The sequence below is a fragment of the Castor canadensis genome, chromosome 6, assembly GCF_047511655.1.
Source record: "Castor canadensis chromosome 6, mCasCan1.hap1v2, whole genome shotgun sequence".
Taxonomy (NCBI): domain Eukaryota; kingdom Metazoa; phylum Chordata; class Mammalia; order Rodentia; family Castoridae; genus Castor; species Castor canadensis.
Window position 1 is genome coordinate 67,100,775 of NC_133391.1, and position 26,145 is coordinate 67,126,919.

Here is a 26,145-nt window from a genome sequence, read left to right on the forward strand (position 1 = left end):
CAAATCAAAGGCTTTTGGTAAATGAGGCTGCAGCTCTGTACTCACGTCTGTACTAAGTTTTGCTTTGAATGTTGTGTGGGTGAGGGTAGAATTGAACAAAAGGAAGAGTCTGCATAAGAGGGCTGGATAGGAAGGGAGAAACTGCTACCTGAGAGCACCTCAGCTGGGATGGGGGGTAACAGCAGAAGGTGGAATGCAAATCGGGCCTTTCAGAATGGCCAATCAGGAATCAGGTGAGGGAATTTGGGCCTGAAGCCACCCCTACCCAGCGTGTGAGCACGTGTGCGGTGTTCTGGGACCTTTGTCCGCAAATGCACGCCTTGATCCCTTATTACTAGATAGGCTTGATTTTCTCCTTCACATCTCCACTTCGCGAATTCAGTCTTACCCTAGCCCATCTGTCACTCATTCCCTCACACGCACTAAAAGACCTTGGCACACAGAGTCGTTGGGACTGGGCGCATCAGCTTCCCCTTGCTCAGCGCGGGTGCAGGCAGCGAGCCTCTTGCTGGGTCACCACAGCACTCCTGGCCGCGCGTGCAATCCTCCCCTTGCACTGAGGCAGCACCGCCCGCCCTGCGCCTCCCGGCCCACTGTGGGTCGGTCCTGTGGGGCTCCAGCTTTAGCTTGCTGGGCTTTTAGGAAACTGCAACGTCCAGTCACAGAAAATAGACTCATCACCTAACTCGCCAGGGAGTTGGAGCGCTGCGGGCGCCGAAGCTGCCTCCCCCCGCTCCTCCCCCACCCCACCCCCGCCCGTGCTCTGGCGGCCTCCGGGAGTCACACAGCCTGCCCCCCCCCCCAGGCCCCCTACCCCCACCCCCGGCAGACAAAGGGCCTGGGCAAATTCGCCGCCTGGCCTCCTAGCGCTCCGGGGAGGTGGCTGCGCCCGCGGTGGATAGCGCAGGAGGCGTGCGTTGGGCGACAAGCCGCAGCCGCGGGAGCGCCGCATGGAGACGAGTCGCGAGATGCGCCTGGCTCACATCTGCTGCTGCTGCCTCCTTTACCAGCTGGGGTTCCTATCGAATGGGATCGTGTCAGGTAAGTTCTTCGGTGACTTTGCGGGTTTCTTTTGAACTTCCCTAGAACACACGGGTAGGCATAGCTGGTGCAACCGGTGCATGGTGAGAGAGGAGCTCCGTGGGTAGCAATAAAACGGAGTTTGCCCGTGTGGACGAGGGGGATGAAGCTGGGAAGGGAAGCGCGCTCTCCCGGCCTCATTTTAACCATTTGTGAAATCTGATTTGAAAAGGTACGTTTATAGCACCCGAAGGTAAATTCGGAGGTATGCTCTGGCATATTTACTTTAGAAATCACACTTATGCTGGAGCCTGCACCAGTTTCAACAGCTAAGTGCAGTCACCAAACTTTCTTGCCTCACTCCCTCTCCCACCCCAACATCATCGTACTTTTATTCTGAAAATGCTGGGATCTGTAATCTGATCGCAAGACTTCAAGGGTTTCAAGAGTTTCAGGGGCTGGACGGGTGGTCTGCATTGCATTCCAGCGAGCGCGGTGTATCTGCTCAGACTGGGAGCCTGGGAATGTTTGGGCTACAGGAACCGCAGCACTTCAAGTCCCGCACTTCTCTGCCTGCCTCGCTTTGCAGGGTTGCAGCTTGCCCCCGACCTCGGGGAGTGGGAAGTCGTGTTTCCTGCACTCTGGCGCCGGGAACCCGTGGACGCGGCCAGCGGCAGCGGGGGCAGCGTGGACCCGAGCTGGGTGCGCGGCACGGGGGGCGGCGGCGGCGCCCGGGCGCAGTTGGCTGGGAGCTCCCGCGAGGTGCGTTCTGTGGCTCCCGCGCCGCTGGAGGAGCCGGCCGAGGGCCAGTCCGAGTCCGGGTCCCGGCCTCCGGCGCCACCAGGAGTTGAGGAGGACGAGGAACTTGAATCGCAGGAGCTGCCACGGGGATCCAGCGGTGCTGCCGCCTTGACCCCGGGCGCCCCGGCCTCGTGGCAGCCGCCGCCGCCTCCGCAACCGCCCCCGACCCCGCCCGCGGCCCAGCAAGCCGAACCGGATGGCGAAGAGGTGTTGCTGAGGATCCCGGCCTCCTCCCGGGACCTGTACCTGCTGCTCCGAAGAGACGGCAGATTCTTGGCGCAGCGCTTCGCCGTGGAACAGCGGCCAAGTCCAGGCCCAGGCCCCGGCCCCACCCGGGCAGCAGCCGCCCTGCGCCCTCCCGTGCCGCCCGACGCCGCCTGCTTCTACTCCGGGGCCGTGCTGCGGCACCCCGGCTCGCTGGCCTCTTTCAGCACCTGTGGAGGTGGCCTGGTAAGCGCCTTCTTCCCCCGCTCCACCTTCCCGGCTACTCCTCTCCTTTCCCCACCCCCATCCGCCAGGCTGATTTGCATGCACCTCCTCCTCCCTGGTCAGTGTGTGACTTCTGAACTTCGCCTACACTGCATCACCCAGGTATCTACATCAGTTGCTTCTAGAGAATATTTCCAGGGCAATGAAGTGAATCCGAAGTCTAATTGGGTGTATTAATGACCTTCTCCTTCTAGGTGATTATGAATTTCTCGAGAACACTATATGAAATTCTGCCTCTTGTTAGTTCTTGCCAGTGATTCAACTTCTCTCTGTTCTAGTTTCTAAAATAAGCCCACTACGTGGTGTCTTTTAGCAGATTGAAATCATCCAATCTGCTTTCTGATGAATCTCCTCCATGTTTGCCCCCCACCTCCAGTTCCTCACCTATCATCTTACATCTTTTTTATGTCCTACTTCAAAGTTGTCAGAACAGTTCTTTAGGGAATTATGCTCTGACAACTGTCTGGAATTTAAATACATCCACAACCTTACTAGACACCTGTTCACTGTCCATGTCAACCATAGGAGTGGGGAGGGAGTCAATGAAAGCCGGGACTGTTGACTAATGGAGGACGTTGGAATCCTATCAGTATTCAAAGAATTATGGTTCCAGGATTTAACATTTTATTGTGAGGTTTACATTTCATTTGACAACAGTTCCTTTTCTTCTCTCCATTCTGTGTCAGAAAGTAGCAAGGTTGAGAGCCTGTTGGGAACATAAAAGTCACTTACTCTGTCACTTGTGCATCATTAGATTTTGCTCCTTTGCCTTGACCCAGGGTTTGAAATAAGTATTACCTTACATAAATTGACCTTTAGTTTGTGTAAGGAAAGAGATGAAAAAAATGCACATAAGATAAAACTTCCCATTTTAGTTTCATTTTGATCATTTTTATATGTGGTTCAGTGACATTAAGCATATTCATATTGTTGTTACAACCATCACCACCGTGGTCTTTGCTAATAATTTAAGTCAAAACTCATAATACACCTAAAATACCCATGCAATTTGTGGTTTCATGTTGCTGTTCCTGGTGGGCCATTGATGAAACCTACAAAAACTTATATGAGAAAGCAACTTGCTTACTTAGAGAAAAATCCAACAACAATGGATAACAGAAAATATCACCATAGCCTGTCATCCAAAGCCATGGAATGCAAAACCAAAACAAAACAAAACAGTTAAAAAGCCGAGCAACATGAAACTGGAAATTTTTACCTATGCCCCCTCAAGTCCCGTGGTTAGATGATGTAAATTGTTGGAGAGAGCCTATATTTTACCACCTTCTCATAAGGATGAATATTCAAAGATGGACATTTTTAGGCATAAGTGAAAAAATTGGCTTGGAAAAACTACATGAAAAGCTCTTAAAAATGTTTTCTGTGGAACTTCACTGGGGAAAACATGTGGGGTTTCATTGTCCACTAGCTTTTGGGGATTAAATAATTGCATAAAGAAAGTTACTGGTGTGGTAAGAGAGCGATAGGGGATAAAGCATTTCACTGTGTTGAAAATGTGGGCTTTTGGTCAGATTTTCCAAATGAGCTTTGCCCTCTCTCCATACTTAAGGGAGCAAAATTAGAATTATGAGTAGGTTTTTCATAGACAGAATAGGAGTTTGACATACCTCCCTGTTTAGCATGTTGAAGTTTTGCTCACTTTTCCTATTAGCCACACATGTATATATTCTGAACTGGGAAGTCTTTGTTATTGAGGAAAACTGACATTGCCAGCAATACAGTATTGCAGTCAGACTTTGAGTAAAAATTTAGGCAAATAGCCAAGGAAGGTGGGTTTGTTACTCCAGTCTGCCAGGCCAGTCTCTTTCCCTTATGAGCTGGTGGATTAGGAAAGTGAGAGCCTAATTTATTACCTGGATTTTGGCAATGAATTGTTCCCTGATAATGATAAGTTCCTTCCCTCTTTCATAAATGAAATGGATGATTGAATTAAAGTTTTGATAGTGAATTTAGAATCCTATTGGGTGTTAAATGTATTCTATGTCTTGTGTAAGAGCTAGAATTCTGTGCCTTCAGGGCCTCACAGATGAGAGGACACCATGTCTAAGAGACTATGACACAAGGAATCATGAAACAATGACATGCTAGCATGACAAATCCAATGTCATGCTCACGGTAAAATCCCGCTAGGGGAGCTGGACAAGTCTTTCCCGAGCAGAGAGTTGAATGGGATTCAGAAGCATGGAGGGGTTTTCTCCAGGAAGAAATGGGCTAGAGTGTTGTATGCAGAAGGAAGAGCAGAGCCTCAGGGGAATGATAATGACAAAACAGAAACAAGCAAACAAACAAACAAACAAAAAAACTCTGTGACAAGGCCAGAAGATGCACCAGGAAGAGATGATCTTAAAATGTCTGTTGAGACAAGACCTCAAAGGCCTCATCTGCTAAAATGTGGGCATTTTCTGTCTAACTGGATGTTCATAAGATCCATTTATTGCTAGCCTATGTTTCTAGAATTCTGTAATCCTATAATCCTAATGGAAGACATCATGATATCCTTATATAAAGAATGAATTATTTCTAAATTGGTTAGCAGTACTATTTTTCTTCTTAGTAAAAGTATTTTTATTATCAGTTGCTCAGGAAAAGACAGATCACTAAGTATCCTGTTCCCCTTTCTGTTTTGCCTACTAATACTGAGCTTCTGGATTATTACATATTTAAAAGGGTCCAAACGTGTCTGCAGAAGAAATGTTTAATAGGTAATTAGCTACCTGGTATTGCAGAGTGTTGGCCAATTTGTTCTCCAGATATGAATCTAACTTGTGTTGTAAAAGGAAGAGTGACATTGGAGACAGGGTCAAGTGCTACCTCATCGAAGTACTTAATCTTTCTGGATTTCATTTTCCCTATTTATAGAACAAACAAATTACACCCATAAATCTAGCAACCTATCTATGAAGTATTGTCATTTCTCTTCCCCCAAATTTAAGAGCATTAAATTATTTGAGCAAAATATTAGATTGGATGCACACACATTATTATGATTAGTATCATAATACTAATGAGTCAAGCCTTTATTGAACAACTCTATGACTAAGACAGATACAGAAAACACAAAAGAAGGTGAGGAAGCACTGGTATGTTTCAAGGCACTCTCACCCTAATTTGCCATTCACAAAAGTAAACAAGGAAATACAAAGGAACAAGGTATGTGCACATATATCTCGATCTCAAGGTGCTGAGATGGCACTGTTTCCTTCCTTTCTTTTCATTTCCTAGACATTGTATGATGTCTGTTTTGTAGTAGGTTTTAAGTAAAAATCACTCAATGATAATATATAACATATGAAGTACTTTATATTTTAAATGATAGCCTTGGAAGAATTAAATTCTGTGAAACAGTGCAACAATTATGCTTGCTGAGAACCAACATAATACTTAAAAACATCTAAGCACTGGGCTAAAGTAAAATAGGTCAGTATCTACTTTGTCTATGCTGAATACTTTTTCAGGATAAGTAGTGGCTTACTAAATCTATTACCACTTGAGCTACTTAAATTAAGAGTTTTAGTTGGGCATGATGGTTCCTGCTTGCAAACCTAGAGACTGAGGCAGGAAGATAAAGAGTTAGAGGCCAGCCTGGGCAACATAGAAAAACCCTGTCTTAATAAAAAAACAAATAAAATGATTCTATACGTTGGTAGACATTTTGATTTGCTTTTGATGCCAAATCTGTACTCCTGTGTTTTTGTTGTTGTTGTTTTGCGATATACCCTTTTACTTGAATCAAAATATTTATTCTATGCTGTGGCAATTATTTTACAGGTTAATATTTGGGGTCTCCACTTTGTACAAAGTATAAAGAACCAGTGCTAGAACAGGTGTCAGGGAGGGATTGGGAACGAGAGTGCATAACAAGGAGAACAAATGAAATCAATGTCCAAATGAAAAGATTAAAACAACAGACTGGCCTCATATATTTACCTTCTTCACTAAAGCTACATTTTAGAAACTATGGAAAATGTACTCTAAACAAATCTAAAGCATCATTCCAAAAGAATGCTATCAGTACATCAGACATTTTGAATATCTCCTGAAGGACTAAAGTCAGTTTGGCTTGGACTAATGGAAAACATATAGACATCAGAAAACATCTGTGAATGGCAGGAGTTATGCCAGAAGCACTTCTGAACATCCAGGCACAGGGAATGCAGTGAGCAGAAGGGAGCCATAGAACAACAGTGGAATCGCTTGTTCTGAGTCTAATTATGACAAACAGTGGATGCCACATGTGTGACCCTAAGCAAGAGCAGAAAGAATAAAAGCAGAGCTTTCTTGGACATGTTGGTGAGACCCTATGCATAGGAAGGCTCTGTTCTCAAAAGTGAGGCATTATCTACTTGTACGCATGAAGTCCCTCTATCTCCAATATAGCTGGAGCATTGCTAAATGAGTCAGAACAGATAGATGAGCAGAGACCAATAAAAAGATGAGCTAACATCCAAGAATATGACACTTTTAAGAAAATGAATTGTACAGAAGAGCTGTCAAACACTTGATAGGACACGAACCATCAAAAATAATAGACCAGATAGAGTAAAAGAAATGCAGTGCCCAGAAGAATAAGAGCAGATACATATTCATGGAAAACGTTAATTTAAAAATAGGAACAAACTTCTATCCATGAAAAATGATTTTAAAAACTCAGCAGATGTACTGATAGATGTGTTTGAGACCTGGAGGATCAAACCCACAACTTACTTCAGAACATAGTACAAAGGATAAATGGATACAAAATGTGGAAGAATAATTGTGAGCCACCATTTATAGTTCTTAGCTCAAAATTTCTCTAATAGGAGTTAATTCTTTTCAAAAAAACAGTTAAAGGTGAAAAAATATAAGTGTATGCAGTTATACACTACCCACGAGCCAACATTTAGTGTGAAACCAAATGCTACCCAAATCATACTACAAACAGGTTTCTACACTTGAAATAACAAACAAATAGAATTAAAAGCAATTTAAAGATAAATGCAAAGTAACTTACACATAGAATATTGGATTTTTAAAATCTTTACTTACTTTACAGTTGTCTCAAATAAGTAGAACAATTCTTTTTTTTGCAACTTACCTCATTTTCCCACAGTTTTCATAAGACAAAGGTGTATTTTCCACTCATGTTTCACTGGCTTTAGAATGTAGTGTTTGATTAAATTATGTAATTGCAAAGTGTTGTGTTTACAAACAAACATGGCTGAGATTGGAAAACATATAAGCCAACTGGTATGAATGGTTGTATGCAAGAAGACGATGGAAGAGTTTATGAGTCATGAGTGTTTGACATGCAGCAGGCCTCAATGACTTATTTCCAGATGGAGGATATAATGGTTAATTCAGAGATTCAAGGTGAATTGGTTGGTACAAGCAATATTGGTTAGGTAGAAGTTGAGACTTTTTTTTTCTTATCAGAATCAATTTATCAGAGATAAGATACAAATCTTCTAAATGAAGGACCAACCACGAAAGTCATAGAGACTCAAACCTCAATACATTGTGTCAGAATATTAGAAAATCAAAGGTAAAGGGACTATCCTACATGCTTAATAAGGAGAGATTATCTCATCATGGAATGGGTGCCAAGTGACCTTGGATGATTCAACAATAATACTAGATGCTTGAGCCTCAAGTGTTCGGAATTCACGGAAGTGATTTGGAATCCTAGATTATATATTTAGCCAAACTACCATTTCAAATATGAGTGCAAAATAAAACTTTTCAAAGTATAATGAGTCTAATTTTGCCTCTTAGTACTGGCAAAGAGTGATGTAATGAAAAGTCTTCATGCATCTTGCCCCAGTTATTACTCTGTAGTCCTTTCTAGAGATAGTCAGGGTTATCTTATTCTAGCATATGATCTGGAAATCACTGGTGCATAAATGAGTAAATACACGTGTAAATTCGCAAATTAAAAAAAACCCTCAATGTTCACATACACACGAGCATACCATAAAGGAGTTTATAAAGAGATTCTTCTTTTTCTGTAGTTCTCTTTTATCTGATCTCAAGTCTTCAGCTCATGATCACTTGGTTTTTGATGGATATTTGATTGATTCTGATATCCTGCTTTAATGAACAGTGCTAAATATATAACACTGTGTGATGTTTACCTGTGTCAAAAGGCATGTGTCATTTGTGGAGATATTGCCTGATTGCCCCACAGGTTCAGTGCCCCTTTACTCTCTCAGGTCAGCAGAGTGTGAAAGTACATTTTCCCTGGAGTATTATTAAAAATTTTGATCTTTATGAACTCTAGTAGGCAAAAATCCTTACCTGAAGTTAACTTTGACTTACATTTTTGTCCTTTCTATAGAGGTTGAATGTCATTTTAGTCTTTTTATTCTCATTTTCTCTCCAATACATTCTCTGTTCATATCTTTTTCTCATTTTTGTATGTCATTTTCATTTTCATTTCTAATTTGAGAGTTCTTTTTATGTTGTATTTTAAAAGAAAAATGTTAATTTTAAAGTAATACATGCTGAGTGTAGAAAAATATATAAAGTGTATCAAATAAACCATCTTCATCCTTACCATCCAGAATTAAACACTTAATATTTTAGTGTTTCTGATGAAAAGGAAATTAAAATATCAAATAAGCCTTTACAGTATTTTCAAATTTTCTGATAAAGTAGGAAAAGCACATTTTCTCTAATATCATTTTGGTTCATAAATTTTGCACAGATTATATAGACTTAGGATATCCAGTGGACATAGCTGGGAACATTTAATCTTACACACTGTAGGAAAGCAAATTCGGAGAGTCCTTGATACAGTATGTACTCATATTTTAAATGACTTATCTTTTTCTGCAGCAATTCAGCTTGTAGGAATCAACTTTGGAATAACAGCCATTATATTCAAGACTCATTGACAATAGACTTAAGATTAGAGAACAGTCCCTTGCTTCAACATATTTACAATTTTGAAGAAACTATTGTTTCTGCATCAACTTCTTGTCATTGTATTCATTCATCATAGTTCTTTGATTTAGTAAGTACTCAGTGACTCTTGATTTATGAAATAACTGGCTTGTAAGTACACATATCTTTAATGAATTCTGTGGTTTTTTCAGTTCAACATTTAGAATGGCAAGGATAATATAAAGGCACATGGAAGAAATTTCTGTATCCAGAATGGAGCAACAAGCAGACATTGCACTCTTTTTAAGGAAGCTATAGAGTGGACAACAATAAACAGAATAATCATGATGACATAGTGAGCTATTTTCTGTGTTAAAAGTTAACAAATTGTCTAATCATGTATTGATATATATATTGGAATATATCTATATCTATATCTATATTAGTTGCTTGAGAGAATTCAGACATTGGTCAGTTTTGCAAGAAGAAATGTTTATTTAATAATAAATAAATAATTATATTTATTTACTTGAGGTTTATTAACTGAATCAGCAAGTATATTTTTAAATAAGAAAATCTATGTAGGAGTCTGAAAATATTTTTAATGTAATACTAAATGAGAGGACATTTACATTGAGTGCATGGATAACTGAATGTTTCCATTTACCTCCCGGATAGCTTTATGTCATTGTATTTGCTAAATAAAGTATAATTAGAGGACTCCACATTCTTGATGGGAATTGCATTAAATTAGAGAAGTAATCCTGATATATTTTTGGACAATGGAGAACCACTTGGACTATGATTTTTGGGGAGTTTCCTGAAAAGAAGATTTAAGGTTCCCTTAGCAAAGTGAGGACCATAATTTGATGCAGAGTGCATTTCTGGTGCAGCTATAGTGAGCACATCATCTCATGTCCATCTCATCTTTATTCTAATGCCAAGCCTCAGACTGAGAGAAGTGAGAAAATGGGAGCTCCGCCATTCCAATGCTACACAGAGATTTTTATAGAATTATTACATGGCAGTGTTGGGAAAGACTGTGGGATTAGGTAGCTTAGGACTTGCCTTGTCCAGCAGAGGAACTTCGTTTCATTTTATAATTAGTGTGCATATATCTTCAATCATTTAACTGTTTAGATTAACTTGGATGATCAGGGAATGAAGCTGATGAATCCAGGCCAGTTTTGGCATTGTAAAGTTCTTCTGCTTTCTTCTTACTTTCTATTAATACAAAAAAAGAAGGGGCAACATAAAAATATCTTTCTCCTTCATAAGAACATCCAAAGGACAAATGGAACAATGTCTTGCTCCAAATATTTTCCTAGTTTCCTTGGCTTAACCTAAAAGAAATGACCACTTGTAGAGTGATACTATAGCATCAGCCCTTTGCTTAGGCTTTACCATGTCCTATCTGTTGAAGTGTGCTGTGTAGACACCAGTATTAAAATCATGATCATAGGCAACAAGTGGTGGTGGTGGTTTGGTGAAGTAGAGATAGTTGAGGATTCTCTATTAAAATTCAGAATCCTGAATCTGGATGTGGGGGATCAAGTCTGAAATCCTACCTACTCAGGAGGCTGAGATCAGAAGGATCTCATTTCCAGGCCTGCCTGGGCAAAATGTTCATGAGACCCCCCCCATCCCAACCAACAGCTGGGCATGGTAGCCTGTAGCTATCACTAAGCTACATAGGGAAGCACAAACAGGAGGGTCATGGTCCAGGCTGCTCTGGTGCAAAGCAAGACTATCTCAATACTAACCAACACAAAAAGAGGTTGGGGGTATGGCTCAAATGGTAGAGCTTGTGTCTGGCAAGTGCAAAGGCCTGACTTCAGTGTTCCCCAGTATCACCAAAAAATTTAAAAGAAAATTCAGATTTCCAGATTGAGTCTCAAACCTAAGGAAATCATTTTAAAACAATCCAAAGTAATTTCTATGCAAGCTAAAACTTGAGAGCAGACATTCTAGGTGGCTCTGAGAAATGCAGAGCTCAAGATCCTTAATGAACATTTTTGCAGCTACCAAATGTTATACCGTAGGGATCTTGAATTAATTTTAATGCTTTCATATTTTTTTTTCTTTTAGTTCAAATTATAGTAACCTTGGATACATCCTGTTCTAGCCTTCTAATATCTTTCCAGGAACCCACACAAATGTCATTGAGCTAGAAGGGATTTCATGGATTTCACATTATTAACCAACAGGCTATGAATACGAATGATTTGGGAGGTAATATAATGTTTTTCTACTCTTCAGATGAAAGGTTAGAGAAAAGTTCAAATCTACTTTCCACTCTAGAAACTAGGAGTAAATAGAGCTAAATTATTTCAAACCATTCCCAACAAATTTATGGGTAATATTTCAGGGTGCTTACCCTAGCTGCTTCACAAGTTATAAGAAATCAAATTTACCAGAAACAAAAGGAATATATCTTCAAACAGGGACCTACCCCACCACCAGGTTCAAATAAATAAATGAAGACCAAGGCACATTGTAGAGGAATATTTTAAAATCATTGATGAAGCACAAATTAAATTCTGCATGGTACAATACCTAGGCCAGAAATTCAGCACAATGTGGTCAGATCAAAAGGACATGGACATACATAAGAATTAAATGACAAACTATCCAAAGTGACAGAAATAAAGCAACAGCTCTTAGCTCCTAGTTCACATTCTGAGTGAATGTCAAGAGTCCTATGAAACTCATTACTGTAGGCAGTTAAAACAATCCACGTACTCAGAGGAGTGAATAGGCGGGAAGTTATGTCAGCCAATCTAATTAGTGCAGTTGGTCCATCTCCGGTATAACTTGGATTTGAAGGTATGCATTAACAACTGAAATGCAATAAGTACTTGTCATTAAAAAAATCTTATACTGCAGCAAATATTTTAGTTTTCCCAACATGTAGATAGGCAATTATATTATCAACAGAGGAACTTAGGAGCAGGAAATGTACCCAGGGTCTTTGTGTCTGATTCTGGTTATGTCTTTGTAGAAAAAAGCAAATGGGACTTCAAAACATTACATCAAAATAGAAATTTGACAGAATTACATAACTCATTATGGAAAACATCATGTATAACATAATTAGCACTATAACTTTCAAGTAAGCCATATTGGAAATAGCTATCTTTTTAAAAATTAAATTATTTATTACTTCATTTATTCACCTTCAAATGATTCCTGTATCTCTATAGATTTTGTGTTGGAATTTCATTAGGTCAAAATAAGTGGTTACGTGTTGTAATAACTTTTAAATTATTTAATTGATATCTTAAGATGAAATTTCTTCATTGATAGGATACATTCAGAGATATGTCATATTGATTTTTCTAGGATAAATCTTTATGTAAAAGATTTTTACATAAAAATCTTTTGTGTAACGCATTGAATTAAACACATTGAATATTGTGAATACTTTTTACCCAACATCCTTTTTTGAGGTACCCATTCCATACCATATACTTCACCTATTTTTTTGTCTTCAACTCAATGATTTTTAGTACATTTTCAATGCAGTTTAAGGACACTTCTATCACCTCTACTGTACCCCTTTTTAGTCACTGTTTTCAATCCAAGGCCCAAGTAACCATTAATCTGCCTGTATCCATATAGAGTTACCTTAACATTTCATATGAATGGAGTAGTGCAGACTTTGCTCTTTCGTGTCTGGCCTCATTCACTTACCATGCTTGAGGTTCATTCATGGGTGTCAGTAGTTCATTGTTTTCTACTTGTTATGCAGCATCCCATTGTCTAGATAGACAACTGATGCATTCATCAGTTGATGGGCATTGGGATTACTTCCACATTTTGGCTATTATAAATAATGCTAATATAAATACTTAGGCACAAGTATGTAGATATGTATTTATATTCTTCTGGAGAAAATATAATTTATCTCCTTCTCTCCCTTTTTTAGTATTGGGGTTTGAACTCTGGGCCTCATGCTTGCTTGGCAAGTGTTCTACCAATTGATCCAGACCCTCAGCCATTTTTAAATTATTTTGAGATAGAGACTCAAACTTTTTGCCCAGACCAACCTCAGACCACAAGCTTTCTATATGCTTCCTGTGTGACTGGGGTTATAGGCATCTACTACCACATCCACCTTGTGTGTTGAAATGGGGTTTTTCTAACTTCTTTGCTTGGGATGACTTCTAATCATGATCTTCCCAATCTCCACCACCCAAGTAGCTGGAATTGCAGGTGTGAGCCACCATGCCCTTTTTTGTAGCTTTATAATGCTTTGAATTTAGGAAATTTAACTCCTTCACCTTTCATTTTCTTTTTCAAATTTTTTTGTTGTTCTGGATCCTTTTCATTTTTATATAATTTTTTGGATCAGATTGTTCATATCTACAACAAGCCTGATAGAATGCTAATAGGATTTATACTTAACATCAATTTTGGAAGTGTTTCTATGTCAACAATACAAAAACTTGCTTTTGCTCTCTGAAAAGGATTTTTCACTAGAGCAACCATTAAAAGGTATTTTTGAAAACCCTGTTAAACAAGGAATAAAAATTAGCTAGAGAGCTAATATTATATTCAAAATAGTCAATTTCAAAACACTATCAAGACCTAAAATTCACAAAGGATTTGTGAGAATAAGAAACCCAAGACACTCATTTGGGAAAACAAACAAGAGACTCAAGCTAGGAAGTCACACAGTAACTTAGTGTTTGCACAGGATTGCGAAGAACACGAACCCAGGCATCAGGTTTTATGATTGCTTCATGTGTCTCATGGATGTGAAAAAGGCCAACACTGTTAGAGCCAAAATGAACATTTATGGAGGTCTACTTGAAACTGTTGTCCTGGAACAACCTGGCTTAGTAAGCAAAGGAGAGTGCTTATCTGAGTATTTAGTCCTGAGTAATATTGTATGGAAATATGCACACAGGAAAGCTTTATAGTTTTGTACTCTTGAGTTTCTTCTGCTTAAATTTATTATAGGTAACTCATAAAAGCTGTGATTTGAGGAATAAAATGATATCCAGGAATTCTATCGCAAGGGATTCTTTGGAGTAGTCAGAGGATGACAGAAAATACATAAACACAAATGTCACTCAAAAGATAGCAGATTAGAGGAGACTTTTATTACTGCTTTGAGTCTCTGACTGGTTTATTGCTTATCCTTATTAGCCCCCAAAAGTTTACTTAATTTCTATGAATTGATAGATTCTTTGTATGAGAGAAGTAGAGTCATGAAAGGGTTGAGTGGGTAGACAGATAAAAGAGGAAAGTAAATCCAATGATGCATACTTAGACTATGTTTTAAGCCTAAGAATATGGAAATCTCTTATTTCTATTTGAAACTCTTTGGAACAGCATGCTAAATATCCCCAGGGACAGCCTACCACTGCACATTCATATGGCTTCAAAGGTCTTCAAAGCATTTGCCTGTAGTTAGCTCAGTGTAGTGTTTTAGTAAGTGTTCCAATAACTTGGCTGCTCGTGCCTTTAGCTGTTGGAGTATCCATAAGTGCACAGTGTCCAATTCTTGCCTCCTTGGTCACATGGTCTTACTTGTTCATGTTCTGAACCTATTAACAACTCACCATAGGCTTGTAAGAGAAAACATCAGACCCTGTATTGGAACTACATGATCAACTGTTTACCTAATCCTTCTCTCATTTTTTTTCCATTACCTCTTCCTCTAGCAGATATACACTTGGTCCTCTGTTCAGTTATTTTATCCCTTCCTGTTTCTGTTATTCTGAAGGAGATTTCAAGAGTGTAAAAAACACAAATCAAAGGGAAAATACTGAGAACCATCATGGTTCCACCATGATAATAACATAGAGTTTTAAAATACTTTAGAGTTTACAAGCTACATTTATAAAATTTTTGGCTGTCATGTGTGCTCAAAGAAATACTTATGTGTTAAGTCTACTTTTTAGAAAGTAAATTATATTAACAGATCTGTAAGATATTGCAATGTAAGGGAAACCTGTTAGAATTTTTTTGCAAATACAATAATTATTAATGTTACTTTCTTAGCACAAATTAGATTTGAATATGCCTATTTTATCTTTTAATAATTTAGGATATACTTCAAATTATATATTTTGAAAGTGCCAGTAAAATTTAAATGTAAAAAAAGGAATAGCTTTCTGTGACATGTCAATGGTAGATAATAAATTATAAGGAACAGGAAAAGTACCACATCCATCCACTAATCATCCCTACAAAGGCATGCGGCTGGTGACAAGCCACATTTTTCTTTATTCACTCTATCAAGAAGAATCAGCAAATAGAGATTCTGCTGTTTCTGTTTGCATTAACTTCAAAAAAGGCTTAAGAAACACAAATAGCATAGAGTTATTGAATACTATTGTATGCTGCAGTCATATTTCCATAGAGTACCACTAATTTTCACAGAGACCTGCTAAGGTACATGCTGTTACTCAACTTTATAGACAACAATTCAATCTGAATTTCTTTAGCTCCAAGAAATTCAGTTACTCACCAGGTCAAGCAGCTGGTAAGAGCTGGGCCCAAGATTCAAAGCAGTGTGTGTGTGTGTATTGGGGAAAGGAGAGAGAGAGAGATGGGGATAGGGAGCAAGAGAGGTGTAGAGAGAAGGGGGCAGGGAGAGAGAGAGAGGAAGAGCTTTTGACTCAGTTTTGTCAGAGATGTATTTCACATTCACAGTTTAAAATGATCTGATCCAAGATATATGTAGAAATTGACAAGGAATAGACATAGGAGTAGAAATGGAAAAGTTAGAAATACAATCTATCTTCCCTTGCTCTTTCTAGCTTCTGTCTTATGTTAGTATGCTTAAAATTGTAAAACAAGAAATAATCACATGGTGCAGATTTTCTTTAAAATATGCCTGATATTGTTCAGTATCATTAGCACTTTCTAAATGCAAGGAACTTGCTAATTTCACTTCCTGATTTAATTTTTTTGAAAATTCTGCTGTTAGAAAACCCTGGTACCTTGAAATTGATGTTGCTTAGGTTTTGGAATCTTCAAAATGTCATATATTTGTTATGACAAAGAACAGTGACAACAGCAACAGCTATAAACATCAGTAATCGTTTATGAATCAGTGTTAAGTCCTGGACACTGTACATTGTGTTCTTAATAATTATGTGATTAGTTTTTATGCAAAACCTACAGATGAAGAAGGTTTTACTATATCTACTTTGCTGATTAGAAAGATCTAAAACTCACCTAAAGTCACCAAGAAAGCAAAGTAGAACCCAAACCTAGGGCCTTTATTCTTAGAAGTGGCCCGAAAATTGGGTTCTGTAAAAATATAAAGTTCTGAAGTATCTTAGTAACTGCTATGTTTCAGAATATAGGTTAAAGTGAAGTGAAGCAAAGAGTGACAGGATGAATTCTAGTTTGTTCACCCATACCATGATGTGGTCAGCTCTGTTGTTTTCTGTTTCATATATTGTAATTTTCTTATAATATTTGGTTCAAACTGATGGAACTATATGGAATAAAAGGATTAAAAACAATGGAAATTTCCACTTCCAGACATGGTGAAATTGTAGCAAAAAAATCAATTGGACTTACATAGTTTAATTCATCTCTGCACTTAAAAGTGTATGCAGTATGAGGTATATGTACCTATATATCTCAGTGGCTTTCTGGCCTTTGGCAAAAGGTTGCAGTCTGTGAGAGGAATGATGCAAATGAGGAATCTATGCACATTATAGCTTAAAGTGTAAGCAAGGTTCTAAACTGCCAGATTTAAATGGAACAATAGTAGCACCCAGTGTTATTGATGAATTGAAGAGAAAGGATTTGGATTTTAGAGAGGTCAAGGAAGCTGGAATTTCCAGAATAAATACTAAAGAGGAGAGTCCTCAGCAATCAGCAAAGGGTTTCCCCAAAGTGTGTCTGAGAACTGATCTAATTGGTATTTACAGGAGGTCCCAGCCTACCAGATCATAATATACATTATCTTTCCAATGCTCAGAGAATACATTCTAATATAATATCTTATTCTGGGTACACAGAAGTTTCTATAAATCTTAAAGGAATGAAATAATATAAATGAAAATTTCTCATCCCAGAAAATTAAATTGGAATTCAATGAGAGGGAGAAATCTGGGAAAGATTGAGACATACTGAAATGAAATAATACACTTCTAGATAACATGTGGCCAAAAAAGAAATTGTGTTGAACACCATTAGCTCACACCTGTAATCCTATTTGGGAGGCAGAGATCAGAAGAATTGTGGTTCAAATGCAGCCCAGGCAAATAGTTCCCAAAACGCTACCTCAAATTTCAAACAGTAACAACATAAAACACAAAATGGCTGGTGGAGGGGCTCATGTGGTAGAAGGTTGCCTAGCAAGTGTGAGGCCCTGGGCTCAAACTCCAGTACTGTCAAGGAAAAAAAAAAGATAGATAGAAAGAAATTGCGAAGGAACTTAGGAAATAGTAAGAACTATATGAAAATGAAATGCCTAACTTGTGGTACATAGGAGAAATGTTTAGTGCTAAATATAACAGGAAAGATAAAAGCCTTCATATCAGTGACCTAAATGACACAAAAAGCACAGTGCAACAAGTAAGAGGAGAGTAATGGAGACAATCAAATTAAAAGTCAATGCTTTGAAAAAAAACCCACAATAATAAAAAATGTTCTTATTCCTCAACAAAAAAAATTAGAAAATACAATTTCCCTATCTAAATATCTACAATGGTGACACTGTAGACACAACAGACATTAAAAGGATAGTAAGTAGATATAATGGACAACTTTATGACAATAAATTCAGCATCCATAAAATGAGCAAATTAATGTGAAATACCAAAGTTCACTGAGAAAAATTAGTAGCTCTGAATGGTCTGTTTATAATGAGAAATTGAATTTGTAATGACATTTTTTTTCTACAAAGATAATGTGAGACAAAAGACGGCTTAACTCATGAATTCTATGAAGCGGTTCAGGATGAAATGCTACTTAACTCTGTGCAAACTCTCCTAGAACACAGAAGAGGAATTACACTCAAATAACTCATTTTATGAGAATTTTACCTTGATTCCAAACTATATGAAAACATTAGAAGGAAATCATAGAAAAAAATTCTTTGTGAATATACATAAAAATACATGACAATTTTCATCATAAATCAAATTTAGCATTAAAAAGGACTAAAGTCCGCATATGAACAAAGTCCACATATAAAACTTATGCAGTAATATTATCAGACATGGGTCACATGCTAAGGGGAGAACAAGGACAGGAAGAATAGGAAAGGTAGGAAACCCAAAACTTGAAAGTATTTCATGTGCCCACTGTAAAGGAGCTAATATAGTAATCTTAAACTGACAGAGGTCACTATGGGAAGTGACTGGGAAGTAGTGAAGAGTTCTGGTAGAGATGAAGCAATTTGGGTTGTAATACACTTGTGCATGGAAGCAAAGCTAGGGATCTCTCTGTATACCTGCTTTATCTCAAGCTAGCAAAAATGCTATGTTTTTCTTATTATCTCTTATGTTTTCTCTTCAACAAAATTGGAGAAGAAGGCAGAACAGGTTCTGCCTGGAAGTGAGGAGTGTGGGGGGAAAAGATAGGGGGCAGGGGGCAGTGGGGAGAGATGGCCCAAACAATGTATGCACAAAAGAATAAATGAATAAATAATAAAAAAAAAAGAAAAAGGAAGAGAAAGGGCATACTATAATCTATAGTTGTCTTGGCATATGGAAATCTGTTATAAACTATATAATCAGAATGAAAGGAAAAAGTTGTGGTTGATGCAAAAAAATGATTTGACAAAATTAAACTCCATGATAAAAAACTGTCAGAAAACTAGGAATAGAAAGAATCTTCTTTAACCTGACAAAAGGCATCTATCTATGAAAACTATACAGGTGACATCCCACTTAGTTGTCAAATACCTAGTACTTTCCCTTAAGATCATGAGAGAAGCCAGAATGTCACCATCCATATTTAACTTCTCAATTGAAATCCAGTACAACAAAGCAAAGAAATAAATTGTTCAGATCATAAAGGAATAATCAAAGTTTGATTTTATTGCCAAATAACATGATGTTTATACAGATAATCCTACTATAACTAAGTGAGTTTAACAAGGCTGCAGGATATGAGGGAAATATATAAATAGCAATTATCTTTATAGTACTAATTAAAAATTTAAAAATAACATTTATGGTTTTATAAGACTTAGACATAAACATACAAAAACATGTGATGCACTCAAAGTCATAAAATATTTCTGACAAAATGCATATCTAAGTAAATGGAGAAGTATACCAGCTCATGAATCAGAAATTCAGTTTTGTTAAGATGTCAGCCATTTTGGAATGGATTTATATATGAAATGCACTAACAATTACAAAAAACCCCCAGATACTCTAGATTAGAATTTGACAAGCTTATTTTAACAATTATGAAACTGCAAAATACTTAAGCCAAAACAATTTTGAAAAAATAACAAAGTTGGAGGACTTACACTACCTTACTGAAGTGATACAAGATAGCTTCGGTGGTTGAGATAAGTAGCAGTGGCCTAAAGGCACATTGAACATATGACAGAGTCCAGAAATAGGCATACTCAAATACAGCTGGTTTGTTTTCAATAAAGTTACCAATTTAATTCAACAGAGAAATTCTAGTCTTTGACAAATAGTGCTTGAAGAATTAGACCTCTTTAAATGGAAAAAAAGCTAATTTTGGTGGAATGGCTCAAGTGGTAAGAGCACCTGCCTAGCATGTGTGAGGCCCTGAGTTCAAGCTCAAGTGCTGCCAAAAAAAAAAAAAAAAAGGTTGTTTAATATTGTTAGACTTTACAGAAGAAATAAAAATAAATATCCACACAGAGGTACTCAAATCTGTTCAGAGCAGATTTATTCACAATAGCCCCCAAATGGAAAGCAAACAGATATTGTTAAATATTCATGCAGTGGAAAACTAATCAAACTGCTAATACATTCCACAGAATGTATAAAGGATGGAAACTAATCAAAAAAAATCTTACATTTTTTTTATTCTATTTGTATGAGACTCTGGAAATGGAAGAACTAGAGATCAGTCGGGGACAAGTGGCCAGGATGCAGGAGAAAGGAATTGACTGGAGGGTGCACAGGGATCCTTTGGAGATGATAGGAATATTCACTGGTTGTTGCATGACTGTATTTATCAAAGCAAGCAAAAGAACAATCTTCCACCCTGGACAACCTCACTTCCCTCTGATTTCCTTGCCCTAGAATAAACTTGGCAAGTGTCCTCAATAGTTGCCTGTCTTGAGCCTGAAGTCCAGGTGTAGTCTGACAGAAGTTGTAGTGCAACTCTTACTTTCCTTGACTTATGCATGTAGGTGATGCAATCTTAGGCTATTTCCACTTATTAAGTACACCTTTCATAATAATCTTACAGAAATATTTGAGAAGCACAGTATTGATTATTTATTGTAAAATATCAAAACAACACAAAAATAAATGTAGAAAGAAAAAAATCTCAATCTCAAAACCCTTTCTAGAGGTTACTTAAGGTAAGTCTGAAGTGTTCATTATGAACTTTCCTTAGGACTTACCCACACTATATATAAATATGGTGCAGGTATTATCTGCCCCTAGGATCTCCAGGAAATTCTTTGAAGTCCCACATTCTTTCCTATGAGGTGCTCAGGCATTACCCAAGGTTTTCTGTTTGAGTTTGGGAAAGGGGGACAAAAGTGTGGCTCTCCTTTCTGATCTTATTTTTCTCCAAATAAAAGGAAAGTCCCAAAAAGATCTCTTAATTCCCAAATTAATTCTCTAAACATTCATTTTAAAATAAATAGAAGTGAATTAATTACCCAAATTAATGACCTAAAAAGATGTGTCATCATATCACACATATCTTAGTCAAGTCTTAGCTAAATGCTTTAAACACTCACTCGCACTACAACTGAACTCGCAATGGGGAAGAACTGCTGGGTTTCATTCACTGTTAGTGAGGTCCTTGACATCAATAACCACCACCAGCCTTTCATTTGCATCCTGGAGATCACACCGTCACCCCGTGCTGTATCCTATGGCATGGTTGTCTTTAATTATTTTTGTATTGAGATGTTCTAAATGACTGCTTATATAAACATCTCTTTAGAGAAGGAAGTTAAAAGGTGAATATGGTTGATATACTCTCTATACAATAACAGATACAGAATTTTTAAATTGATTGGAACCACCATAAGAAAGGGACTAAGGTACAAAGAGGAAAAATAGAAGAGATGAACCAAATTGGGTTATAGCATATGTAAACATGGACGTGCCACAAGGAAACTCCCCATGCAGCTATCTTAAACAACAAAAAAATGTCATTTTTTTCCTTCTTTTTCTTTTCTTTTGCAAAATCGTAGAACAAGAGAATGGAACAGGTCCTAACTGGTGTGGGCAGTGGGGAGTGGGGGGAATGGTGAGTTGGTACCTATGAGAGCCTGGAGGAGGCTGCAAAATGGTGAATGAGAGTGAGTGAGCATGGTGCAAATACTGTGTACACATGTATGTAAATGGAAAAATAGTATCTGTTGAAACTATTCCAGGAATGGGAGGAGGAGGTTATGAAGGAGAATAGTGAAGGAGCAGAATTCAAGTAAAATGTTTTTGATATATTGTAAGAACTTTTGTAAATGAATGGGAAGAGGGGGTCATGAAGGAGAATAGTGAAGCGGGGGACTTCAAGTAAAATGTATTTGATATATTGTAAGAATTTTTGTAAATGCCACAATGTACCCCCACAGCAATAAAAAAAAGAAAAAACTGTTTTTTAGGATAATTCCGTCTTAGGATGCTTTTGGTACATATAGTCACAGTCAAATAACATTTATGATCTTTCCACATATATAATTTTGCTTGTCTACTATAAATGGCATTACAGATTATGGGTCTTTTATAACTTGTTTATTGACTTTTAGGAGATTTTTGTTTACAGTGTGCATAATAGGGGGTCATAATGAGGGACTCCCATGTTGCTAGGTTTTTAGGAAGGCAACCATTTACATCAACCCAGATGATAATAATTCTGTAGTACAAAACTGGTTACATAGATCTTTGCATGTCTATGTGAGTACTTCTGCAAGGCAAATTTCTGAAAATGTTATCTCTGAGGAAGATGGGTGCACAAAGCTGGCCCTATATAAAGTTTAATATAGTTTGCCAAATCACCTTCCAAAAATGCTAGACCAATTTATAGTCTCACCAGTAATACCTAAGAGTGCTCTTTTCTGCATGTCTTTAACTATAATGAATATTAGCACTCTTATACCTAACATACTTTATGAGTTTTTAATGTTTCTCTCTACTATTTGCATTTCTACTGTACATTGCATACTTAAAATCTTTCTACATTTCCCCATTATTCATTGAAAACTGTGTGTAGATCTGTAATTACAAAACTTTGTGTGCACACAAAAATGCACATACAACGATACAGCTAACATGCAGATTTCATGAACCCTAACATTTTACTGTTTTTTCTTAAGATCTTTATTTTAAAATTTCACATCATGTTGAAGCCCTCATGGTACTTCTCAGCCAATTTTTTTTCCTGAGTCCCCAGATGTGACCACTATTCTCAAATTTGTTTACATATTTCCATCCATATATTTTATAATTTTATTATGTGTGTGCATTCATAAAAAATATATATAGCATTGTTTTGTATTTTAAAATTTGCCTAACTGGAATCATACATTGCAAATCCTTCTAGAACTTACCTTTTAAAAATTCACATTGTATTTTTTAGATTTATTTAAGTTGATACATGAAGCTCTAGTCCACCTTTAAATTGCAGTGTTTTCTTGAACACAGTCCTAGTTATTTATCCACTGCTGTTATTTTTGACATTAGAGGCAATATAATAGCTATCATCTTTTTGTAAGTCTCATGTATACATGTATTTAAGTTTCCTTTGTGTGTATATACTTATTAGTCATGTTTTGACTTGTCAAGATACACATCTTTATATTTATAAAATACTATCAAATTTTCCTTAATGGTTATTTCCCACATCCACACCAACTACTGGTGTTATCAGACACTATTTTTTAATTCCAGTTTCTACTCATCCCTCAGTAATGGTTAGAAGAAATAGAAAATCAATAATTAAAAAAGGAAAATTAGAACAATACAGTAATGTGACTTTACGTAGTTGGCATTTATGTACAGCAGTCATCGACATAGACTATATGTTGTTCTAAATTTTAAAAGATAGAAAATTAAGCTCAAAACATATATATGAGAAATAGAAAAAGAACAAAATTAATGAATTAATAAAATGGAAAAATTAATTTCATATAATAAGTGACAAAATTGGTATTTCTCTACTTAGATTGGTCAAAGAAAGAGAGAAAACATGAATTATCAATGAGAGGGAGAAATAGCTGTGGTCTTTGAAATTAAAATAACAAGCAAATATTTGAACTATATTATGTCAAGTAGTTGTTAAGCAAGTCTTAGCAACTGAAAAATAACAAAATAATTATTAACAAAATAATAACAAAATAACAAAAAATACTGCTATGTTCTTTGGTAATAGGTTTTTTCTTCTTTTTGTTATAGTATTATTATACTGTGAGTACATTATGATGACATTTACAAAAGTTCTTAGAATATATTATAGTTGAATTCACTCCCTTCTCCATCATTCTCCTTTATTCCCCCTTCCCCATTCATGGAATAGTTTCAACAAGTCTCATTTTTCCATTTGCATACATGAGTACATAATATTTTCACTACATTCACCCCTCACCCTTTCCTTATATCCTCCTCCCTCCCACTGGTGCCAAACCCCAGACATCTGTTTTACCTTCTTGTTCTCTCTTTTGGAAAAAAGACATTTTTGTTTGTTTAAGTTAGCGCTATAGGGAGATTTCTTATGACGTTTGTACACGTAACGTATGTATGTATTATAACTCGAACTGGTTCATGTCCTCTATTTTTCTCCTTTCTACCTTAGTCCCCTTCTCATGGTGATTTCAACAAATTTAAAAATTCTGTATTCATTCTTGCATAGAAAGTACATCAACCAAATTTACATTCTCAACTGCATTCTTTTATCCTCCTTTTCCTATCAGTGACCTCCCCTTAGCATAACCTGTTTTTCATATTTCTTATATTTGTATAAAAGGAATAACTAAAAAGGCTAGAATTACCTTAAATTTGCATGTAATAAAACATATTGCTAAACAGCACAAATGCAAAAGAAAATCACAAAAAATGAAAATGTTTGAAATAAATGCAAACAAGAACCAAAAATATGTGTAATGCAATGTTTATTGGGAAGTTTGTAGCACTAAATATTTATGCTGTGAAAGAGAATAAGCCTGTGGTATCTATACACAATGGAATTTTATGCAGCCATGAAGAAGAACGAAATGTTATCATTCGCTGGTAAATGGATGGAATTGGAGAACATCATTCTGAGTGAGGTTAACCTGGCCCAAAAGTCCAAAAATCGTATGTTCTCCCTCATATGTGGACATTAGATCAAGGGCAAACACAACAATGGGATTGGACTTTGAGCACTTTGATAAAAGCAAGAGCACACAAGGGAGGGGTGAGGATAGGTAAGACACCTAAAAAATTAGCTAGCATTTGTTGCCCTTAACGCAGAGAAACTAAAGCAGATACCTTAAAAGCAACTGAGGCCCAGGAAAAGGGGACCAGGAACTAGAGAAAAGGTTAGATCAAAAAGAATTAACCTAGAAGGTAACACCCACGCACAGGAAATCAATGTGTGTCAATGCCCTGTATAGCTATCCTTATCTCAACCAGCAAAAACCCTTGTTCCTTCCTATTATTGCTTATACTCTCTCTACAACAAAATTAGAAATAAGGGCAAAATAGTTTCTGCTGGGGATTGAGGGGGTGGGGGGGAAAGGGAGGGGGTGGAGTGGGTGGTAAGGGAGGGGGTGGGGGCAGGGGGGAGAAATGACCCAAGCCTTGTATGCACATATGAATAATAAAAGAAAAAAAAAGAAAATTTAGCTCAAAATATGCATGTGAAAAATAAAAAAAGAGCAAAATTAATGAATTCATAAAAACAATGGAAAAATTAATTTTGTAAAATAAGTGATAAAATTGATATTTGTCTACCTAGATTGATCAAAAAGACAGAGAGAAAACATGAATTATCAATGTGAGGAAAACATAGCTACGGCCTTTGAAATTAAAATGATAACAAACAAATATTTGAGCTACTTTATGTCAAGAAAATATGCAACCTTAGAAGAAAGGCATAAATTCCTACCATATAAATATTATATACATATATATATATATAAATAAACCATTAAATAAGAAAAATGCAGAGTGTCTGTGGAGACATATATGCTATAATTGAACTCATACTTAAAACTTCTCTCACAAAGAAAATTTCATATCCAACAGCTTCATTGATGAATTCTGTCAAACACGTAAAGAAGAAACACTACAAATTATTTCAGTAACTTGAAAGGAAGGGCACTCCCATTACTTTTTATGAGGCAGATATTTTCCTGATATCACAAACCGATAAAGAGTTCCTATGTGTCACATGGTCTGACAGCTAGTGCCCATGTTTCCCATGGATGCCTTATAATTCACAGAACCATTGACTATATATACAATATATTTCCTGATACTTACTGTAATGTGTATGCTTATTAACATTACTGGATATGGAACTTTTGTGTTTTTCTACTTACTATATATGTAAAGTAATAAACACATTTATCTTTTTCCTTGGTCTCACACACCGACCTCCAAGTAGCATAACTTTTTCTAGATGCACTTTTCTGTGGAATTAGTTAATCTCAGTTGGTAGGAGAGATTTGGGACCTTAATAATTTAGGGTCTAATTCATAAAACATGTGTCTTTAATTTCAAATTAATTTATTATGGCACATAATGAATTAGAACTGCCATTCATATGTATGTTTTAATTAGTCGGTGAATTAAACTGGAATGGATTCATACTCATATATGG

General features: G+C 37.0%; 1 protein-coding gene across 2 annotated transcripts in view; it reads left to right on the forward strand.

Moving 5' to 3' along the window:
* The first annotated feature begins 832 nt into the window (after positions 1–832).
* Adamts19 (ADAM metallopeptidase with thrombospondin type 1 motif 19) overlaps positions 833–26,145 on the forward strand; it is a 276,147-nt gene continuing 250,834 nt past the window's right edge. For both annotated transcript variants that reach the window (XM_074076627.1, XM_074076628.1), the window contains exons 1-2: positions 833–1,041; positions 1,610–2,271. In XM_074076627.1, the coding sequence (XP_073932728.1) occupies positions 951–1,041; positions 1,610–2,271 (753 nt within the window). In that variant the 5' untranslated portion in view covers positions 833–950. The remainder of the gene's footprint in view (positions 1,042–1,609; positions 2,272–26,145) is intronic.